At 49.6% G+C, this 17,516-nt stretch overlaps 2 protein-coding genes across 5 annotated transcripts in view; one reads left to right on the forward strand and one right to left on the reverse strand.

Moving 5' to 3' along the window:
* On the forward strand, positions 1 to 11,560 carry VPS4A (vacuolar protein sorting 4 homolog A). Of its 3 annotated transcripts, XM_037816058.1 has the most exons (12): positions 4 to 214; positions 2,380 to 2,451; positions 3,568 to 3,679; positions 3,776 to 3,923; positions 5,227 to 5,288; positions 5,382 to 5,501; positions 5,978 to 6,134; positions 6,717 to 6,865; positions 7,289 to 7,370; positions 7,658 to 7,877; positions 9,565 to 9,705; positions 10,598 to 11,560. In XM_037816058.1, exons 4-12 carry the CDS (start codon positions 3,823 to 3,825, stop codon positions 10,697 to 10,699), a joined length of 1,134 nt encoding a protein of 377 aa, XP_037671986.1. In that variant the 5' UTR covers positions 4 to 214; positions 2,380 to 2,451; positions 3,568 to 3,679; positions 3,776 to 3,822; the 3' UTR covers positions 10,700 to 11,560. The 3 variants fall into 3 exon arrangements, with proteins under 3 accessions (XP_037671985.1, XP_037671984.1, XP_037671986.1); XM_037816057.1 differs by lacking the exon at positions 2,380 to 2,451 and having other exon boundaries at positions 1 to 214; positions 5,230 to 5,288; XM_037816056.1 differs by lacking the exon at positions 2,380 to 2,451 and having other exon boundaries at positions 3 to 214.
* The window catches only part of COG8 (component of oligomeric golgi complex 8), a 15,428-nt gene continuing 8,935 nt past the window's right edge, over positions 11,024 to 17,516 (reverse strand). Inside the window, exons 5-6 of one of the 2 annotated variants that reach the window (XM_037816054.1) lie at positions 16,976 to 17,152; positions 11,024 to 15,065 (exon numbers count right to left, since the gene is read on the reverse strand). In XM_037816054.1, coding sequence (XP_037671982.1) covers positions 14,908 to 15,065; positions 16,976 to 17,152 — 335 coding nt within the window. In that variant the 3' untranslated portion in view covers positions 11,024 to 14,907. Of the gene's footprint in view, positions 15,066 to 16,582; positions 17,153 to 17,516 lie in introns of those variants that run through there. The other variant, XM_037816053.1, reaches the window with a different exon arrangement.

Raw genomic sequence — 17,516 nt, forward strand, 5'->3', positions numbered from 1 at the left:
CTCGGGCCCGACCACTCTGGGCTGCGCTCCTCGCTCGCCCTCGGATTCGGCTCCCGCGGCGAGCGGCCGCCCTGCCCGCGTCTAGCCCCGACCTGCCGGGCTCCCCGCGCCGGACCTACCACCTCGGCTCCCCGGGGACCGGACGGAAGCCGCAAGCAGCACAACCGTGTGTGGAGCGGACCCAGGAGATGAAATGACAACGCCAACCCTCCAGGTACCTCGGCGCGGCCCGGCCGGGTTTGCGGAGGCCGAAGGAGGCGCGGCGGGCCCTGTGGCCGCGAAGCCGAGCGGGCGAGAGGGCGGGCGGGCTGCCTGTCTCCGCGGAGCCCGGGCCTCGCGGCCACTCGCACCCCCGCCTCGTCCCGGTCTCCGCCCGTTTCTATTTTCACGCGCTGGGAGCCGAGGGGTGCCTCCCCCGCCCGGCCGCCGCGGCCCCCGCCCAGCCCGCCGAGCCCCGAGGCGCCCGGTACTGTGGTGTTCGTCGGCCTCCCCGAGCTTCCCCAGCCTCACCCTCACCTGGGGAGGCTCGGGCCTCGGGTCGGCTGGTCGTTCCGGGAACGATGCTCACTCCCTGCTTCTCATGTCCCTCAGGTCCCAGATTCTGGACGCCCCTCTGACCCCTTTCGAACAAGCTCCTTCCCCCGTCTCTGACTTCCTCTTCTCGGCCAAGGGCTCCCTCACTTATGCCTCAAATCGTGCAAGGTGCTGCTGGGGTGGCGCCACCTGGATGAATGACTGACCCATGCTCCAGGTGCTGCCAGTTATGCCAGGAAAACATAACCACACTCAAGCCTCCGACCTGGGCTTGAATCTCAGCTCCGCCGCTCACTAGCTGTGACCTTGGGCTAGATATTTGATCTTGGAACCTCGGGGTTCCTCGCCTGTAAAATGGGGGTAGTAATTCCCTAATTCATAGGGTTGTTGTGACGATGAATTTAAATTGAATAATTCAGGTAAAGCATTCTTAACACAGTGCCTGGCACATGGTAAGTGCTCAGTACTGACAGTAAAGTGCTTGGGGAAGTTAGACTTCATGGAGAAAGGGGCATTTGACCCTAGCATGGATGGATGGGTAGCATTCAGGTAGGTGGCACTGGAGGAGGGATGGTGACTCCAGGTGGAGGAAAAACTGGGGATGGAGGTACAGAATAAACTGGGATACTAAACCAGGAATTCGCTGGAGTACAAAGTACTCCACCAACCCCCACCCCTCTGCAGCCAGGCCCCACCCTCCAGAAGCTCTGATCTGTTACCACAGGGTTCTGTGGTTTTCCAACCAGATCTGACCTGCACAGCCAGATTTCGCATGGCCTGTGAGCTAAGAATGTTGTTTTTACATTTTTAAAAACAGCTTTATTAAGGTATAATTCATATACCATATCATTCACCCATTTAAAATGTATCACTTTTAGTACATTCACATAGTTGTGCAAGTATCACCACAGTCAATTTTAGAACACTTTCATCTCTCCAAAAAGAAACCCACATCCCTTAGCTAACACCCCTCAATCCTGTCATTCCTTAGACAACCACTGATCTACTTTCTATCTCTATAGATTTGCCTATTCTGGACATTTCATATAAATGGAATTTATATATGTGAGCCTGTGTCATTGGCTTCTTTCACTCAGCATGTTTTCAAGGTTCATCTCTGTTGTATTTTTCACATTTTTAGATAGTTGAAAAAAATCAAAAGAATATTTAGTGACATGAAAATCATATGAAATTCAAGCTTCTATTTCTATAAGTTCATTTATTTAGGTACTGTCCATGGTTGCTTTTGCATTACAATGGCAGAGTTGAGTATGGCCCACAAAGCCTGAAATATTTATTTTCTCTGTGGCTCTTTGCAGAAAAATTTGCCGACTACTCTGTTAGTACATCTTCTTTCCCCTTTTCTTTCATCCGCATCCTTTGCTGTATGTGTTACTACAGATGCAGCAAGACTGGTGGATTTGTCACCTTACCCTCCTGTTATACAAAAATCTTGCTCTCCACATTGAAACTGAGGCTTCCTTCCTGTGAAAAACTCTTTTGGTTGCCAGAAAAATCTAATGCACTCATAGGTGCATTAATTAATAGAGTGTCTAGAAGGAGGGAGGGGTTAGACCTGCTCAGTCCAGGAGGGCAGAGAATTGTTCTGAGCTCCATCTTTCAAAAGACAAACCCACACTAGGGGGTATAGAGTGATCAAGCCAGTGAAGGAAAACGTCCAAGGATCTGGGGTGCTGGTTTTGAAGAAGAGAAACCACCAGGGGCGGGAGTGCTGCCTTTATGTTTTACCTGAAGGACCATCATGGAGAAACTAGACCAGTGAAGCTTTAGTTTACGCTAACCCTCCAAGAAGGTTCAGGGCTCCGAGCCCTTCTCTATTTGTAGGTAGCGGAGGGAGCTGCAGCTTGAAAATAGTAGCCAACGCTCTTTTACACCTTTCCTCATCTCTTCAATCTGGTGAGTTCATTTAACATCAACCTGGCCTAACTTAACCCCAGTCTGTTAGTTTTGTAGAGCTGTCTGTGTCTTCCCGAGACTTCTTACCTTCACATGAGGAAGGGCTGCCCAAGTGCCCCGGCCCTGCCAAGTCTGGTCAGGAGGTTTACTTTTGCTGTGGGTGGGGCTTTGGGGATACGGTGGGATCTGCATGTTTGGTGAAGGGTGCTTTTTCTGACCGAGGATAATTTCTGGTAATCCTTTCTGGGTTGGAGAAGCTGCAGTTTCTAAAACTGGATATGTAGGTGTGAAGCAGCAGCGGAAAAGATCAAGCATGCTTTATGTTCAGTCTAGGGCACAGGCCTACAGGATTTATGGGATTCACAAATACAATCACTCCTTCTTACAGAGTTCTTAGAAGGTTCCAGAGGACAACTCCCCTCGGTTTGCAGCATATATTTGTCTCTGGAGTAAACAAGCACTTGTCTTGCTGTAGCTACTCATATAGTAAATCCTGTGTCTAAGCCCACCCTCCCTCAGTATCAACTTTAGGAAAACTCTTCTTTTCAGCCTAAAGAAGCAAGCTGGGTTAGGACAGTGGAAGGTAGTAAAGGTCCCTTTAAATCCATCTCATAGAAACTCTGCAAGTGGATGAAGAACTTCCCTAGGTGGCGGCTCTTCTCTGGCCCTGGAGGCCAAGTGCAGTTTCTGGCCTCCATGCTGAGCCACACAGCAGTTGGGTTTGTTCCAGTGAGTCCCCTATTCCAGGCTCTTGGTCCAGATGTGTTTCTTTGCCTTGAGGCAGTGGCATAGAAAGTCCTGAGAACACTCCCTTTTGAGACCCAACCTGAGATATTAGCTCAGGTTCCTACTTGCTGAAATCCAGAGTAAGGGCTGAAGACGAAGTTGCTTTTAATTGTACATGCTTATTGTGCAGAAGGATGGCTATCTTCTGAAGCCTCCTTTTAAGATCTTTTTAAACGTACATTTTGCAAACATAGGCTAACATAATGGTCCACAACTGACAAATCCACAGGCTTGGCACTATCTCTCATCAGTGTGTTTTCTGCTGCCTATGTCCCCAGGGGCTTTCAGGATCTCTTTAGAAGCCCTGAGTTATTTGCTTTGCCTTTCCAGAAAGCCATCGATCTGGTGACAAAAGCTACAGAAGAAGATAAAGCCAAGAATTACGAGGAGGCACTCCGGCTCTACCAGCATGCCGTGGAATATTTCCTACACGCAATCAAGTGTGAGTCTCGCATGGGTTCCTCCCCGACTGCAGAGCTCCTATGGGAGGAGGGCACACGACGCTCACAGGTCCCCCTCCGTGGCTCCCCTTCTGCAGATGAGGCGCATAGTGAGAAGGCCAAGGAAAGCATTCGAGCCAAGTGTATGCAGTACCTAGACCGGGCAGAGAAGCTGAAGGATTACTTACGAAACAAAGAGAAGCACGGCAAGAAGCCAGTCAAAGAGAACCAGAGTGAGGGCAAAGGGTGAGTGTGGAGGGCATGGACTGCCTGGCTCCTTGTCAAGGGCCGCGCTGCCTTGCATTCCCATGTGCCTTCCTCATGGGGATTCTACTCCTAATAATAATAATGATAACACTTACTGCTGAACCTTGGACTCTGTAGCCAGACTGTCGGGATGTGATCCTGGCTCTGCCACTTCCTTACCGTGTGGCCCTGGACAAGTGCCGTAACCCCCCTATGCCTCCCGTTTCCTCCACTGTAGAGGGAGAAAGATAATGGAACTTCCCTCCTAGTGTTGTAAGGAGCAAATGAGATGATGTGGGTAAAGCCCTTAGAATACGGTTTGGTAGTAAGCAGTGAATAAATGTCAGTCACTATTATTATTTAAAAAAATTATATTCTTCTTCTGACAGATGAGGCAGCAGTCAGAGAGGGCAAGAGATTTGCCCAGATCACAGAGCTAGTACATGAGAGCCTAGACCCACACACAGGGCCTCTGTTTCTGATTCCAAAGCCACCGTTCTCTCTGCAGCCTCTCACCTCAGGTCTGTGGTACGCACCCTCTACGGTGATTCCAGTTAGCTGAGCACAAAGGCCAGTGGTATCCTGCAGGCGAGAGGGGGAGGTCCTCAGTGCAGGAGGGTCATGGGTGGGAGAGAGACGGGGGTCAGAGCCAACTGCCTCCCCAGAGTCTCACCTCTCCTCCCGAATGGACAGCACATGTCTGTGTTTTCATTCCCCAGAGTGAGAGGCATTCCCAGGAAGGGTCAGGAGGCCAAGGATGGCAGCATTTTGAGGATGGCAAATAAATTATTTCAGAATAGGAATTGGCCATTGAGATGGGAGTAGTTACTGTGTTCTTTTTCTGGGTGTTCCCATTTAGATTTAAACTCTGACCTCTTCTCGGTCCTTGGGAATGTGACTGGCTACCTTAGAGTCACAGCCACTTGTGCCTGTTTCTGTGGTCTCTATGCAAGGCTGATGACAGCTGCATTGGTTAACCCACTGTTGTTTAGATGCAGCAAAAGTGGATTTCTCTCACTGCCCTGGGGAGGGCAGACTTCTCTAGGAGTCCCTTAATGAAGAAACAGGGATGGGTTATGAGCATGTGTCCTGGGGTGTCCAGAGGCGAGCTGCTGATATGTGTCCCTAATGTCATCAGGGCATCTGCTTACCTGTCACTCAGCAGTGCTGAGTGTGGGGAGTATTCCTTGACCACCGTGTTATGTTAGTAGCTGGGGCCTGACCTTACTCCAAGAGTCTGCTTTCACTTGTCCCCTGCTCCCAGGATGAAAGGCTAGCTTGTGATCTTCTGTCCCCTTTCCAGCAGTGATAGTGACAGTGAAGGGGATAATCCAGAGAAAAAGAAGTTGCAAGAACAACTGATGGGTAAGAAGCTGGGGGCCCCATGGCAGTGGGAGGAGACATGGCGAGGGTCTCCTGGTGGGTCAGCTCATGCTCACTGGCTGGGCTCTGCTGCAGGTGCTGTTGTGATGGATAAACCCAACATTCGGTGGAATGATGTTGCTGGACTGGAGGGGGCCAAGGAGGCCCTTAAAGAAGCTGTCATTTTGCCAATTAAATTCCCACACTTGTTCACAGGTAAGAGTTGAACCACTTTAGGTCCAGATGTAAAATATCAGGCTTTCTGAGGGAGCCAAGCTGGGAGCAGGTGGCAGCTCAGCTCCCTGTGCCTTGAAAGGGCAAGTGCCGCAGCCCTTGCATGCCCTCTCAGTCAGGAGAGGCCCTGGGCCTGCCCATCATGGTCCTCTACAGCTTGGCTTCTCTCTGGTGTCAAAAACACTTTGTGTCTAGAACTTTGAATTGACCATCCCAGTGGGTGGGCATGTTAGGAACCAGCGATTGTCACTTTGCAAGTTCATAGGGATCATTAGCAAGGACTAGGACTGAGTTTGCAGCAGGTAATTCAGTTCCTTTTGCTCCTTTGCTTCTAGAATCACTGGTTTTATAGACCTTTTTATTCCAAATGTATTTACAGTGACTAAGGAGTCTCTGCTATTTTCTGTCCACTTTCTCCAATCAGGAAGAAGCTTACTTTGGTTTATCCTTTATTGTAGGCAAGCGTACCCCTTGGCGAGGGATACTGCTCTTTGGACCCCCTGGCACAGGGAAATCCTACCTGGCCAAAGCTGTGGCAACAGAGGCTAACAACTCCACCTTCTTCTCTGTGTCCTCCTCAGACTTAATGTCTAAGTGGCTGGGAGAGAGTGAGAGGTAAGTCAGTGGTCAGGCCATGCTCTGCTGGGACCAACAAACAGCTGCTAGTCATCCAGCTTCCTGGGCCTGGTCTTTGGAGTCACCTCCCACAGGGGCTGCTGCTTAGTCTTCTGGGAGAAGTAGCCAGGAGAGATCTTTCTAGATTATTGGATGGGATACTGACTTGACAAAGTCCCATCTTCCACTGACTTGGAAGAGATGAGGTACTCAAGAAGGGAAGGGAAAGACCTAACAATAATTGAGTATCAGTTGAGTATCTCTGTTGGGACACTTCGTATACTTCCGTTAACTTATTCCCCAAACTGACTCCATTTTGCAGGTGATAAAACTGAGACTCAGAGGAAGGGAAGTGACTAGAGCTAATGAATGGGACTACCAGGATTTGAAGCTCACACCAAGGCTTGCTCTTCCTCTTGGTACAGTGCTGCCAGAGGATTTGTAACCACCCTTTTTTCTGAAATTCAAGCATGATGTGGTGTCATCCTCCCTGTGGGAAGCACAGAAGAGCAGTGGTGACGGGGACCCTGGGTGGGCATGTGTGTGAGTTTCCAGGCTCCAGCCCCCTGTCTCGCCTCACAGGCTGGTGAAGAACCTGTTTGAGCTGGCCAGGCAGCACAAGCCCTCCATCATCTTCATCGATGAGGTGGATTCCCTCTGCGGATCCCGAAATGAAAACGAGAGTGAGGCTGCCCGAAGGATCAAAACGGAGTTTTTGGTCCAGATGCAGGGTGAGTGCTAATCACGGGTCGCCTCCTCGGGTCCTGCCCCACCTAATGCCACCCCAGAGCTACATAATTTAGCTGTGGCTGGATTTGATTGTCCTTTGGGTAGAGGGAAGAAAATCAGAGAAGTAATTTTCTGCTGCATCTCCTCAGATCTCAGATGGGCTTTGCTTACAGAGTGGGAGGTTACTGAGGCCTTTGCCATACCTGCCTCGTTGCCTTCCTGACACTGGCAGTGATGGAAACTCTTCGTCCCAACCAAACCCCAGACCAGCATGTGGTTCAGTTTCAGTTGTAATCCCTGCCAGCAGTGGCTCAGTGGTGACTTCAGATCATGACACACAAAGCTCCTAAGGGCCATCCCCAAAGGTCTGACTGATTGTCGAAGGTGTTTTCAGAGTCGCCATCTTGGTTTCCCTTTCTCCACAGGGGTGGGGAATAACAACGATGGGACTCTGGTTCTCGGTGCCACAAACATCCCATGGGTGTTGGATTCAGCCATTAGAAGGAGGTGAGTCTTCCTTTATGGGTGCCAGGGGCTGAAGTCTTTCTCCAGCCATAGTCAGCCTATTGCTGGCAGCCCTTTGGCTGTAGCCTGACCCCATTCTCTGGGTCTTCTCCACGTCTGTGTCTACATGGTGAGCTGAGCCCTAGGCGAAGCTGCTTCTTTAAGATCTGTTGCTGGCACTGCTGGCCCATAACGTGCATCTAGTTCCACTCCAGGAACTCCAGGCCTTCCCTTTACACTAAAATGATTCTGTCTTCAGCTCAGTTCTTCTGTGTGCTTGGCTCTCCTAGGTTTGAAAAGCGAATTTATATCCCATTGCCAGAGGAAGCTGCTCGCGCCCAGATGTTCCAGTTGCATCTCGGGAGCACTCCCTACAACCTCACGGATGCCAACATCCACGAGCTGGCCCGAAAGACAGAAGGCTACTCAGGGGCAGACATCAGCATCATTGTGCGGGACTCCCTCATGCAGCCCGTTAGAAAAGTACAGTCAGCAACACACTTTAAAAAGGTGAGCAGACCCAGCATGGAATTGCTTAGAAAATGTCATAGGAAAGGGGGATGTCAGTTTTCTTTGCCAGCCCCCTGGTCCTGGCACGTGGCTGCTCATGGGGCGCATTCCTGGTCTCCTGGAGAACCAGGGCAAGTGCAGAGGGAACCCGCCAGCTCTGGTGGGGTGGGGTTGGATTGCACATGCTCTCCCCTTCTCTGCAGTTCGTCCTGCGTGAGTGTGACCGCCACGGATGGTGCACAGCTAAAGGAGGGGATGCTTTCTTAACCAGCCTCCACCGTCTGTACTGTACCTTTGTACATGGTGCACTGATAAATGTTTGTAAAATGTTGGATATAAATTTACTGGTTGTGAGGAGGACTCATGTATTCATGCAGCTGGTCTTTGGGCAAGTCTCCACTGGGAGTCTTGCCATGTGCCTGGCACTGTTCTGGGTGCCAGGAGACATTGGTGACCACAACAGACAAAACTCCCTGCCTTCTGGGAGCCCCATTTTTAGCAGGGGAGACAACAAACAAAATAAATACTAGCATTGTATAGAGTGAGGAGAGTGGGGAGATTGAGAAGGGTAAAGGATACCAGGAGTTTCAGGGGCTTGGAGGGTGGGGATGCAGGTTGCACCCATAAAGGATGGGCCACGCTGAGGCAGCCTTTGAAAGGGTGGATGTTCTAGTTTGCTAATGCTGCCAGGATGCAAAACACCAGAAATGGATTGGCTTTTATAAAGGGGGTTTATTTGGTTACACAGTTAGTCTTAAGGCCATCAAGTGTTCAAGATAACGCATCAGCAATCGGGTACCTTCACTGGAGGATGGCCAATGGTGTCCGGAAAACCTCTGTTAGCTGGGAAGGCATGTGGCTGGTGTCTGCTCCAAAGTTCTGGTTTCAAAAAAGGCTTTCTCCCAGGATGTTCCTCTCTAGGCTGCAGTTCTTTAAAAATGTCACTCTTAATTGCTCTTAGGATGTTTGTCCTCTCTTAGCTTCTCTGGAGAAACATCTGCTTTCAACGGCCGTCTTCAAACTGTCTCTCATCTGCAGCTACTTTCTCAGCTTCTGTGCGTTCTTCAAAGTGTCCCTCTTGGCTGTAGCTCCTCTTCAAAATGTCACTCTCAGCTGCACTGAGTTCTTCTGTTCGTCAGTTCATTTATACGGCTATCCAGTTATTTAATTTAGACCCACCCTGAATGGGTGGAGTAACACCTCCATGGAAATTATCCAATTAGAGTCATCACCCACACAAAATTACATCAAAGATAATGGCGTTCGGAGGGACATAATACAAACTGGCACAGTGGAGGAATGAGCTCTGAGGATATTTGGGGAAATATTGCCAATGGAGCAGAAATCTTTGGAAAAACATCTTTGCTGCAGTGCATTCATAGCTAGATTTGGTTAATGAGGAAGAGGTAGAAGGCATTTTGAGTTACAAATTGAGAGTCTGGAGAACAGTGGCTGGAACAGCATGCTAATATTGAACCTCTGAAATGAGACTTCAGGCCCCTTTGACTGCTCAGCCAGAGGTTCTGGAGGGGCCCATCCCTCCTTAGACTTCCAGTGACCCAGAAACCCAAGCATTCACACCTACCATTACCTGCTCTTTAGGATTTGGAAATCTGAGGCTTCCTGCCCCTCCCCCAAACACGGATGGACAGCCATTCCAGCCAGTCCAACTCCTGTTTGTTTTCAGGTTTCTGGCCCTTCCCGCACCAACCCTAGCATTATGATCGATGACCTCCTGACCCCATGCTCACCAGGGGACCCGGGGGCCATGGAGATGACTTGGATGGATGTCCCTGGTGACAAACTCTTAGAGCCTGCGGTTTGCATGGTAAGTGACCATCTAGGAGAAAGGAATGCACAGAACTTGGAATATTGGGGGCTTGGATAAAAATAAGTTTTTCTAGTAATGAGGACAGCTAAGCCTTAGGCCGGCTTCTCCATAGCCTGTGGGTGATTTCAGTGGTTGCCATGTAGGGCATGCATGTTGGGTGTAGCTTTACCTTTTCTGTAAGTTGTATCCAAACATCCACTAAGTTTTTTCACTTGTACCATTCCTTCAAATAAAGCAATTTGGTACATCCCCTCAACCCTCTAATAAATAAAATAAGTTTCTCCCCTTCTCTGTCCTGGGCTCTTGTGGCTCCTCCTAAACAAAGAATGGCCTTTGTATTCTGGGTAGTGGGGCTCCCCTGCCATTAGACTCTGGGGGCCCAAGGACAGAGGACAGTTAGGACTTCATTTTCTTCAGCAGGAAAAGTCCAGAGAGTACAGCCACATCGTTCCATGGTTTGGCTTATTTTGGCACAGAAGGAACCAGTAAATATATGTTATCATGACCTGATGCAATTGCACCCATCAGTCTTGACCTCTTGTTATCTTAGCTCTGCCGACTGTCTTGCTTGTCCTGCTCGGGCAGGCGTCTGCTCTTGTGGCTGGTGGGATAGGCAAAGCAGCTGAGAAAGCGTTACTAGTGGGAGTTTCAAGATGATGGGAGCTTAGATTCGTTCAGTCCAGAAACATGTGTCTCAGGAGGGCTTCTCTGTCATAGAAGGCATTCAGGCAGAAGCCAGCCCACTCTAGGGAGTTCTCCTTTCTGAGGGTGGGGGAAGGCTGGGTGACCTCAAAGGCAGGTCTCTTCCCACCCTAGGCTGCATGCTTCTGAAATTAGGGGAGGCCACAGACCTGGGGACCAGGCTGCATCTCACCTCTTGTCTTTGCAGTCGGACATGCTCCGGTCTTTGGCTACCACACGGCCCACTGTGAACGCAGATGACCTTCTGAAAGTGAAGAAATTCTCAGAGGACTTTGGACAAGAGAGTTAAAAGCCTCTTCACTTGGGTGATATTGTAGGTGGGAGGTTGATTGGGCAATCCACGGCACTCCCCATGTCAGTGGCCAGGTAGGGCTCTGGGGTTCATCCTGCAGCCACTACAGCATCCCCTCTGCTGGCTGGCCACCAGCTGGGGAGCAGGCAGGAAGGGCGTCCCCGGCTGCAGATGCCCTGAAGCACATTCGGCACATGGTGGAATACTGGCTCCTCCTGGTTCCTCTTCCTCTCCTGGATGCTCACCAACTCCTTTTCTAACCCCTCCCCCCTTTTTTTTTCTTCTTAAAGCCCCCCCCCCCCCCCCCCCAAATTAATGCTGCTTGGATTTTCATCTTGTTTAAAAATAAAAATCACCTGGAAGCGTCAAGGAGCGGGAGCAGCCCTGCTGTGGGGCAGCAAACATTCAGAATGGCTCGCCAGGCCTCCGTTACCTATTCCTTGTAGACCCAAAATTTGCTCCGGGAGAACAGACTGGCTGATGCCCCTGGGTACCAAGTCTGAGCTCTGCCTGCAGAGATCCCCCCTCAGGAGACCTGATACGAAAGACAAGCCATTCCCACCCTCCTAGGTTTGCATTCAGGGCCTGTCTTCCTTGCAGGAGTTGTTTTTCATGAGCACAAAGCTGTGTAAGTCCAAGTGAGTGAAGGCAGACAGGTGGGTTTTCACTGTAGCCTCTTCTTCCCTCTGAATGTGAGAACACTGAGCCCAGCCACTTACCCCTTGGTCCCTGTTCTTAGATGATCTAATAAATCCTTTCCCTTCTTGAGCCACCTGAGTGATCTCATCTTTAACTCTTACCTGGGGCTCTCTGAAAGCCACTCTTGCTTCCAATAAAAAGACCCTCTGGTTTTCTCTCTTTTCTCTCCCTCTCCCTCCTTTCTTCAGCAGAGTAAGAGGTAGGAATTGCTCACCAACTGCCTGGTCTCCAGTCAGGTTTGTGAGGCCCCTCTCCCCCTAAGACAGTGGAAGTTTGGCTGGGGGGCTTTAGGGAGGGATCTGGAAGGTTCTTCCTATTGTCTGCCTCCAGATCAGACGCTGCAAACTGGGAGGCCCATGGGACAGACACAGCCTGAGGTATGTTTGGTTTGGTCTGCTGTCAACATTTAAAAATCAAGAGTTGACATAAAAGTTGACTTTTCCAGCTTCTGAAAGATTAAAATAGGTAATGCTGAGCTTGCGTTCTCATGAGGCAGCCTGTAACTGCAGCTGAGCAACTGGGATTGTTTAGGTCACACTGCCTCCCTCATTTGCGTTGCCTGAGAGAATCCGCAACCCCTAACAGTGAGACACCCAAGACTCCAGAGCACGCAGCCCTGAAAATGTTGTCTCTGATACGGAGCAGAAAGCAGCAGAGAGGCTGATATATGGTTTTCGTGTGCACATGAACACACCAAAGCCAAACCGCAGTCAGACAGAAAAGGCCTGAGATGGTAAAGCCTGTGAAGGGGGTTGTTCTAGCCCTCCCTCCCTTCCAAAAACTAGTATTGCTCTTTATCGTTGAAACCCAAAGGGTCCAAAACTGATCACGTGGCCAGCTCTTAGATCATGTGAGCCTTGCATCATGGTGTTTCTTTTATCTAGTTAGGAGCATCTGCTGAATTGTGCTAACCTGTGATGGGTTCCTCTCCTCAGCACTGCTCTCCATGTTCCCTGGGGCATCAGTGAGTCTGCCCTCCAGATGGCATCTGTGCAGCAACTGGGAACTTGGTTAGTCATGTGTCCTCAGTCACCAGTTAATGTTTGTAAATGCTGGTAAGAAGTCAGGATATGAAACTGCCTCCTACCTAAACTGCTACACTTCAGCTAGTTACGAGTATTTTTTTATTCTACATCCAGTTACATGAATCAGGTCCTCGCTCTCTTTCATTTGCTTCCTCATCTCTTCTGCTTCATATGAGTCACAGGGGTTAAAAGAAACTTTAGGGCTGCTACAGTTCATCCTTCTAGTTCTAGTTACAGCTTGCACAGAACGCCTTGACTTCCCATTTGTCTCTCTCCACAGTCAGTGAACAGGGTGAAGGAATGTCCCATTCACTACTGTACTGGAGTGAGTAGTGCCCCCCTCAAAATTTGTGTCTACCCAGAATCTCAGACCTTATTTGGACATAGGGTCTTTGCAAATGTAATTAGTTAAGATGAGGTCACAATGGAGTAGAGTGGGCCCTAAATCCTAAATCCAATGACTGTGTCCTTTTAAGAAGAGGAGAGATTCAGAGACATAGAAGGCAGCCAAGTGAAGGAGGAGGCAGCTGCAAGCCAAGGACTCCTGGCAAACACCAGGAGCTAGGAGACAGCCATGGAACAGATTCTTCCCTCAAAGCCTTCCGAAGGAACCAACACTGCAACACCTTGATTTTAGGCTCCTGTCCTCCAGAACTGAGAGAGAAAATGTCTATTATTGTAAGTCACCAGTTTGTGGTAATTTGTTACGGCAGTCCAAAGAAGCTAAGACGGATACAGATGCTGAACCTCAGACATTGCCTGCCAGCACATGATGTGACATTTATGTTAAATATGGCTAATATGTGCAGAGGAATTTCTCCCTATGCTTGCTCTAAGGCTCTTCTTCCCTACCTGGGGAGTATGTTTTAAACTTGCCTATATGGGCTTTTACTGGTAAAGTTGATTTCTAAAACTTTTATCAGCTTAAAATGGCACTTTTGTGTGTTCTTGGGCTGCTATCTGCCTCAGGTAGAAGAGATTTTCTTTATTGGAAATGCAAGGATTTGTTGCCTTGGGCTGTACCATCTTGAGCTAGTTGACCAAATCCTTCTTCCTGTGCGGATTTGGTTACAACTGTAGATCTCATATTTTGTCAGAATACAGTCTTAGACTTCCTTCACATGCTACTCTGAGTAATCATTTACTCTGGGATCATCCCTGTCAGGAATTATTCCTATCAGGAAGCTGGAGGCAAATGCTAACTGATCTACATCATAAAGCTGTTACTAAGGACTGTTAACTTCAGAACACTATATGGAAGCATCAGAATGGCCCAATGCAGGAGCTTCTGAACATTATCCAAGTGACAATTCTGACTTTCATGACGACCCATGTTTTCAGTATAAATGAGAGTTTCTACAAACTTCCCCAATGGCGAGTCCTAACCTCAGGGCAGTGCTTGGTCAGATTTCCTCTCCAAAGTTTTAACATAGGTAGTGCCCATCTGCTTTTTCTCAGCCTTATGGGTCCCTCAGATTTGGCCTGTTTAGAGAAAGCCTTAGGAGACAGTGGGTCTTGGCTGGGTTAATTTAGTAAACTATTTTAAATACTTTTTTTTAACACAACTTACTGAACTTTCTATTATACTTCAATTTTGTTTGATAAGGGTACCCACATTGCAAAACTCAGGCCATAAAATGAAGGCAGTTATCTAAAAAAACGAGTTCCTTCATCTCTTGAGCATGATAATTTGTTTTTCCAACACAAGTGTGACCAGAAAGCAAAGGTTCTGCTTGCTGTTTCTGCCCTACTTATGACTAAGGGAGAGGCTTACTATCCTCTCAACTATCACCCCTTCCCCAAACCTTGCTCCATGGCCTCCTCCCAGTGAATGAGCCAAGTACCAGCTGCCCAAGAGATCTGAGCAGAAAAATCTTCGCAAATTCTGTTAAAAGTGGAATGCAAAAGATGGAGACCTCAGCTATAACTGAACCTGTTAAATTGTGTAGGTACTTGTTTACATTAGTTTGTCATTAAATACTTCTTGAACTGGAGCCATTCTATCCCATGTTTTTTTTCCACATGCAAACTGGTGTCCAAGGCAACCAAGGACTCTGCGTGTAAGACACAAACACACAAGTCCTTTGTAAAAATAAGGACCCGGTGAAGATGGTCAATCACAGCCTCGCCTGCATTTTGAAACAAGCATTTCCACCAAATATTTTGAGCCAAATTTTGGCTCTGGGAATAAATTATACACAGGTCTTATGAAACAATTTCTACTGAGAATGGTTATTTACCCGCTCCACTGATTTCCACAAAAAATTGTGAGGAAATGCCTGCTCCTTCAGGGGATTTATTTTTCTTCTCAAGTTGAAGGCAATATTTTGTCCATAGCTGATTTCACAGCAAACATTTTCCTACAACTGGGTTTGGCATGCTTTGGCGGTACATTGTTTTCTGTTGGATTCAAATCATGTTAACATGTGCCTGGCTCAAAGCCACTGCGTTTGTGTCCTGGTCAGAAGCAGCAGGAAAACTTTAGTCATTCACTTCCATCCAGTGGATGTTTGTAAACGTCCTGCTGTCCATTTTGTCAATGAACAGGCAGCCCTGCAAGTGGTCCATCTCATGCTGGATTATACGGGCTGCCCACCCACTTGCCTGCCACACCACCGGCTCTCCTCTCGGGTCCAGCCCTGCAAGCAGAGTTACAGCCTAGGTAAGGACACGCCAAACTGCAGCAATCATCCTCAACCTCTTTACCCTCTTCCTTGCCCCTTCTTCTGGCTGTTCCTGTTTACAAGAGGCAACACTAGAAACTGAATATAGATAGCAGTTCCTATCCTTCCTAGAAACTCTGCTCCATTAGCAAGTATTCAACTTGGTTCCCACCTCCGTAGATTAGGTTGTTGGGCTCCACTGTGAGGCTGAGATATTAGAAGTTATCTTCCTAAGATGCTTCTGTTCTGGACACTCTTCCCGCTTAAGAAACACTGCTCTTTGCTTTCAACTCCTAACAACGGTACTTCAAAGGTATTGTACCAAATAAAGGAATAAAGGGATACCATCGACTTTTATCCCTCTTGGACTAAATGACTTGGTCATAGAGGAACAATCATCCCGACCCCAGCAAAGAGCCACATTCAGGGAAATCACCTGTGGTATAACAAGGACCGGGAATGGCTTAACTTCCTGTGCAGCTCTCAAAAGAGGCTCCTTCCTCATCACAACCCGTCAACTTTAAGTCCCGCCCACTCCCGGGCCTTGCTCTTGGTTCATGCCGGGAATCTACCGATCAACCATCAACAAGTCTGCACTTTAAACCCGAGCTTTGCGGAAACTCGGCATCGTCGGACCGGTGGGCGCCTTCTCCACGGGCGGGCAGAAACGCAGCAGGTATCCAGCCGCCCGGTGGTCCCCACCTATACGCACCTGAGATCTGTACGGCCTGAAAGCGGGGCACGCAAGCCAGGAAGCCGGCGACGCTCTCGCAGCCCTCGGGAAAGGTGACCAAGCGGCTGTCCAGCACCCGCAGGCTAGGATTAACGAAAACGCGCAGGCGGAAGGGCTCCATCTGCCGAGCGTCGCGCATGCGCGGCGCAAAGGCGCGGTAAAGCGCCTCAGGGAACTCCAGGGCCAGCACCTGCAGCGGCACCCCGAGCTGCGGCGCGCTCAGCCCCACGCAATGCAGGCGCCGCATCACCTGCACCAGCCGCTGTACCAGCCGCTGCAGCTCAGGGCCCACCAGGTTCGCCGGCTCTATAGGGGCGGCCACGGTCCGCAGTGCCGGGTCCCCAACTTGGCACACGCACGTGTACGGCGGCTCCGGTGGCCCCCGCACCAGACGTCTCACGTAGCGCCAGTAGGAGCGCGGGCGCGCAGGGCCCTCGAGGCCGTCAGGGCCAGACGTGGAGCTGTAGGCCCGGGCGTCACCGGCCACCGAGCCCCCTACCCGCGGCAGAGCCAGCCCCACGCGGCGACGCGCCCGCGCCAGCAGGGTCGCCAGCAGCAGCCCATCACACTGTCGGCCCATTGCGAGCCTTGAGCAGGATTCGGGTGACCTCGTACTTCCGCCTCCCCGGCGTCCGTAGCCAAGCGCTTCCGCCGCCAGGGACGCTGGGAAACGTGGTTCTTTAGTGCCTTCTGGCAAGCGCCCAGCTCTGCACACTGAAGACAGCGAGGCCCTAAGCGAGAGAACAGATTGCCACTCGGCGACAATCAATCAGCTTTATTTAATTCCATTTTTGGCTTGTATAATCAACAATTGACATGCATAACTAGGAAGTTCCTCACTTAATTTTCTTACTATGAATACCTGAGGAAACAGTCCTCCTCCGCCTCTCCAATGAGCCTTCCCGGGCCTCAACACTGGCAGCAGCTCTTCCCACCAAACGCTGCGTGTAAAACCCCTGGTCTCCCAGGCACTAAGTACTGGGCCCAATTTTGGGAGCAGGGAATATATGTTAAGTCCTGCCACTAGGTAGATCAGGCTGCAACTGCTCCCCTTGCAGCAGCTCCCCCTGCGGGGGCTCCTCATGCAGGGGCTCCCCAGATTCAGCCTCCTCTTGTCCACCTGAAGGAGATACTGTAGTGACAGGGTCCAGGCTTGGTTCCTTCACTGGAAGTTCTGGGGCTGGAGATGTGAGCTCAAGCACGAGTTCCTTTTCATCTAAGGAAAGAACCATCTCTCTCTTTGGCAGGATAAAGGCGAGAAGCTCTTGGATGACACCGATGTTCACATGCCCGAGGTTCCCATACTTGGAGAGCTGAGTGGGTGGAATACCTTACACCCAAGGAAGGGAAGGCAAAATGGGGGGAAAAATTAATAAGACTCAATACAGACATCATAGGAAAAAAAAACTTAGAGAAAATAATACAACAATTGCTACATCTCAATACAGAAAAATCCATCTTTGTGATATGGAAGCTGTACTGTAAAGCGAAACTAGGAAGGTAATTAGGAACAGCACAGTGCAGTATGGTTTAAGAAAGAGCTAAAAAAAAAACCTCAAATAATGGACCTCCCCACGAGAAAAGCTGGGGAGAAAGCAACGAGCAGCCACTTTTTGCTGATGTGATCTCCGATCCACTGTTCTTTTAGAAGCCGGGCTTTCCTCCACTCCTCTACACCTCCCACACCAGGCTGC

The sequence above is a fragment of the Choloepus didactylus genome, chromosome 22, assembly GCF_015220235.1.
Source record: "Choloepus didactylus isolate mChoDid1 chromosome 22, mChoDid1.pri, whole genome shotgun sequence".
In the NCBI taxonomy this organism is placed as follows: Eukaryota; Metazoa; Chordata; class Mammalia; order Pilosa; family Megalonychidae; genus Choloepus; species Choloepus didactylus.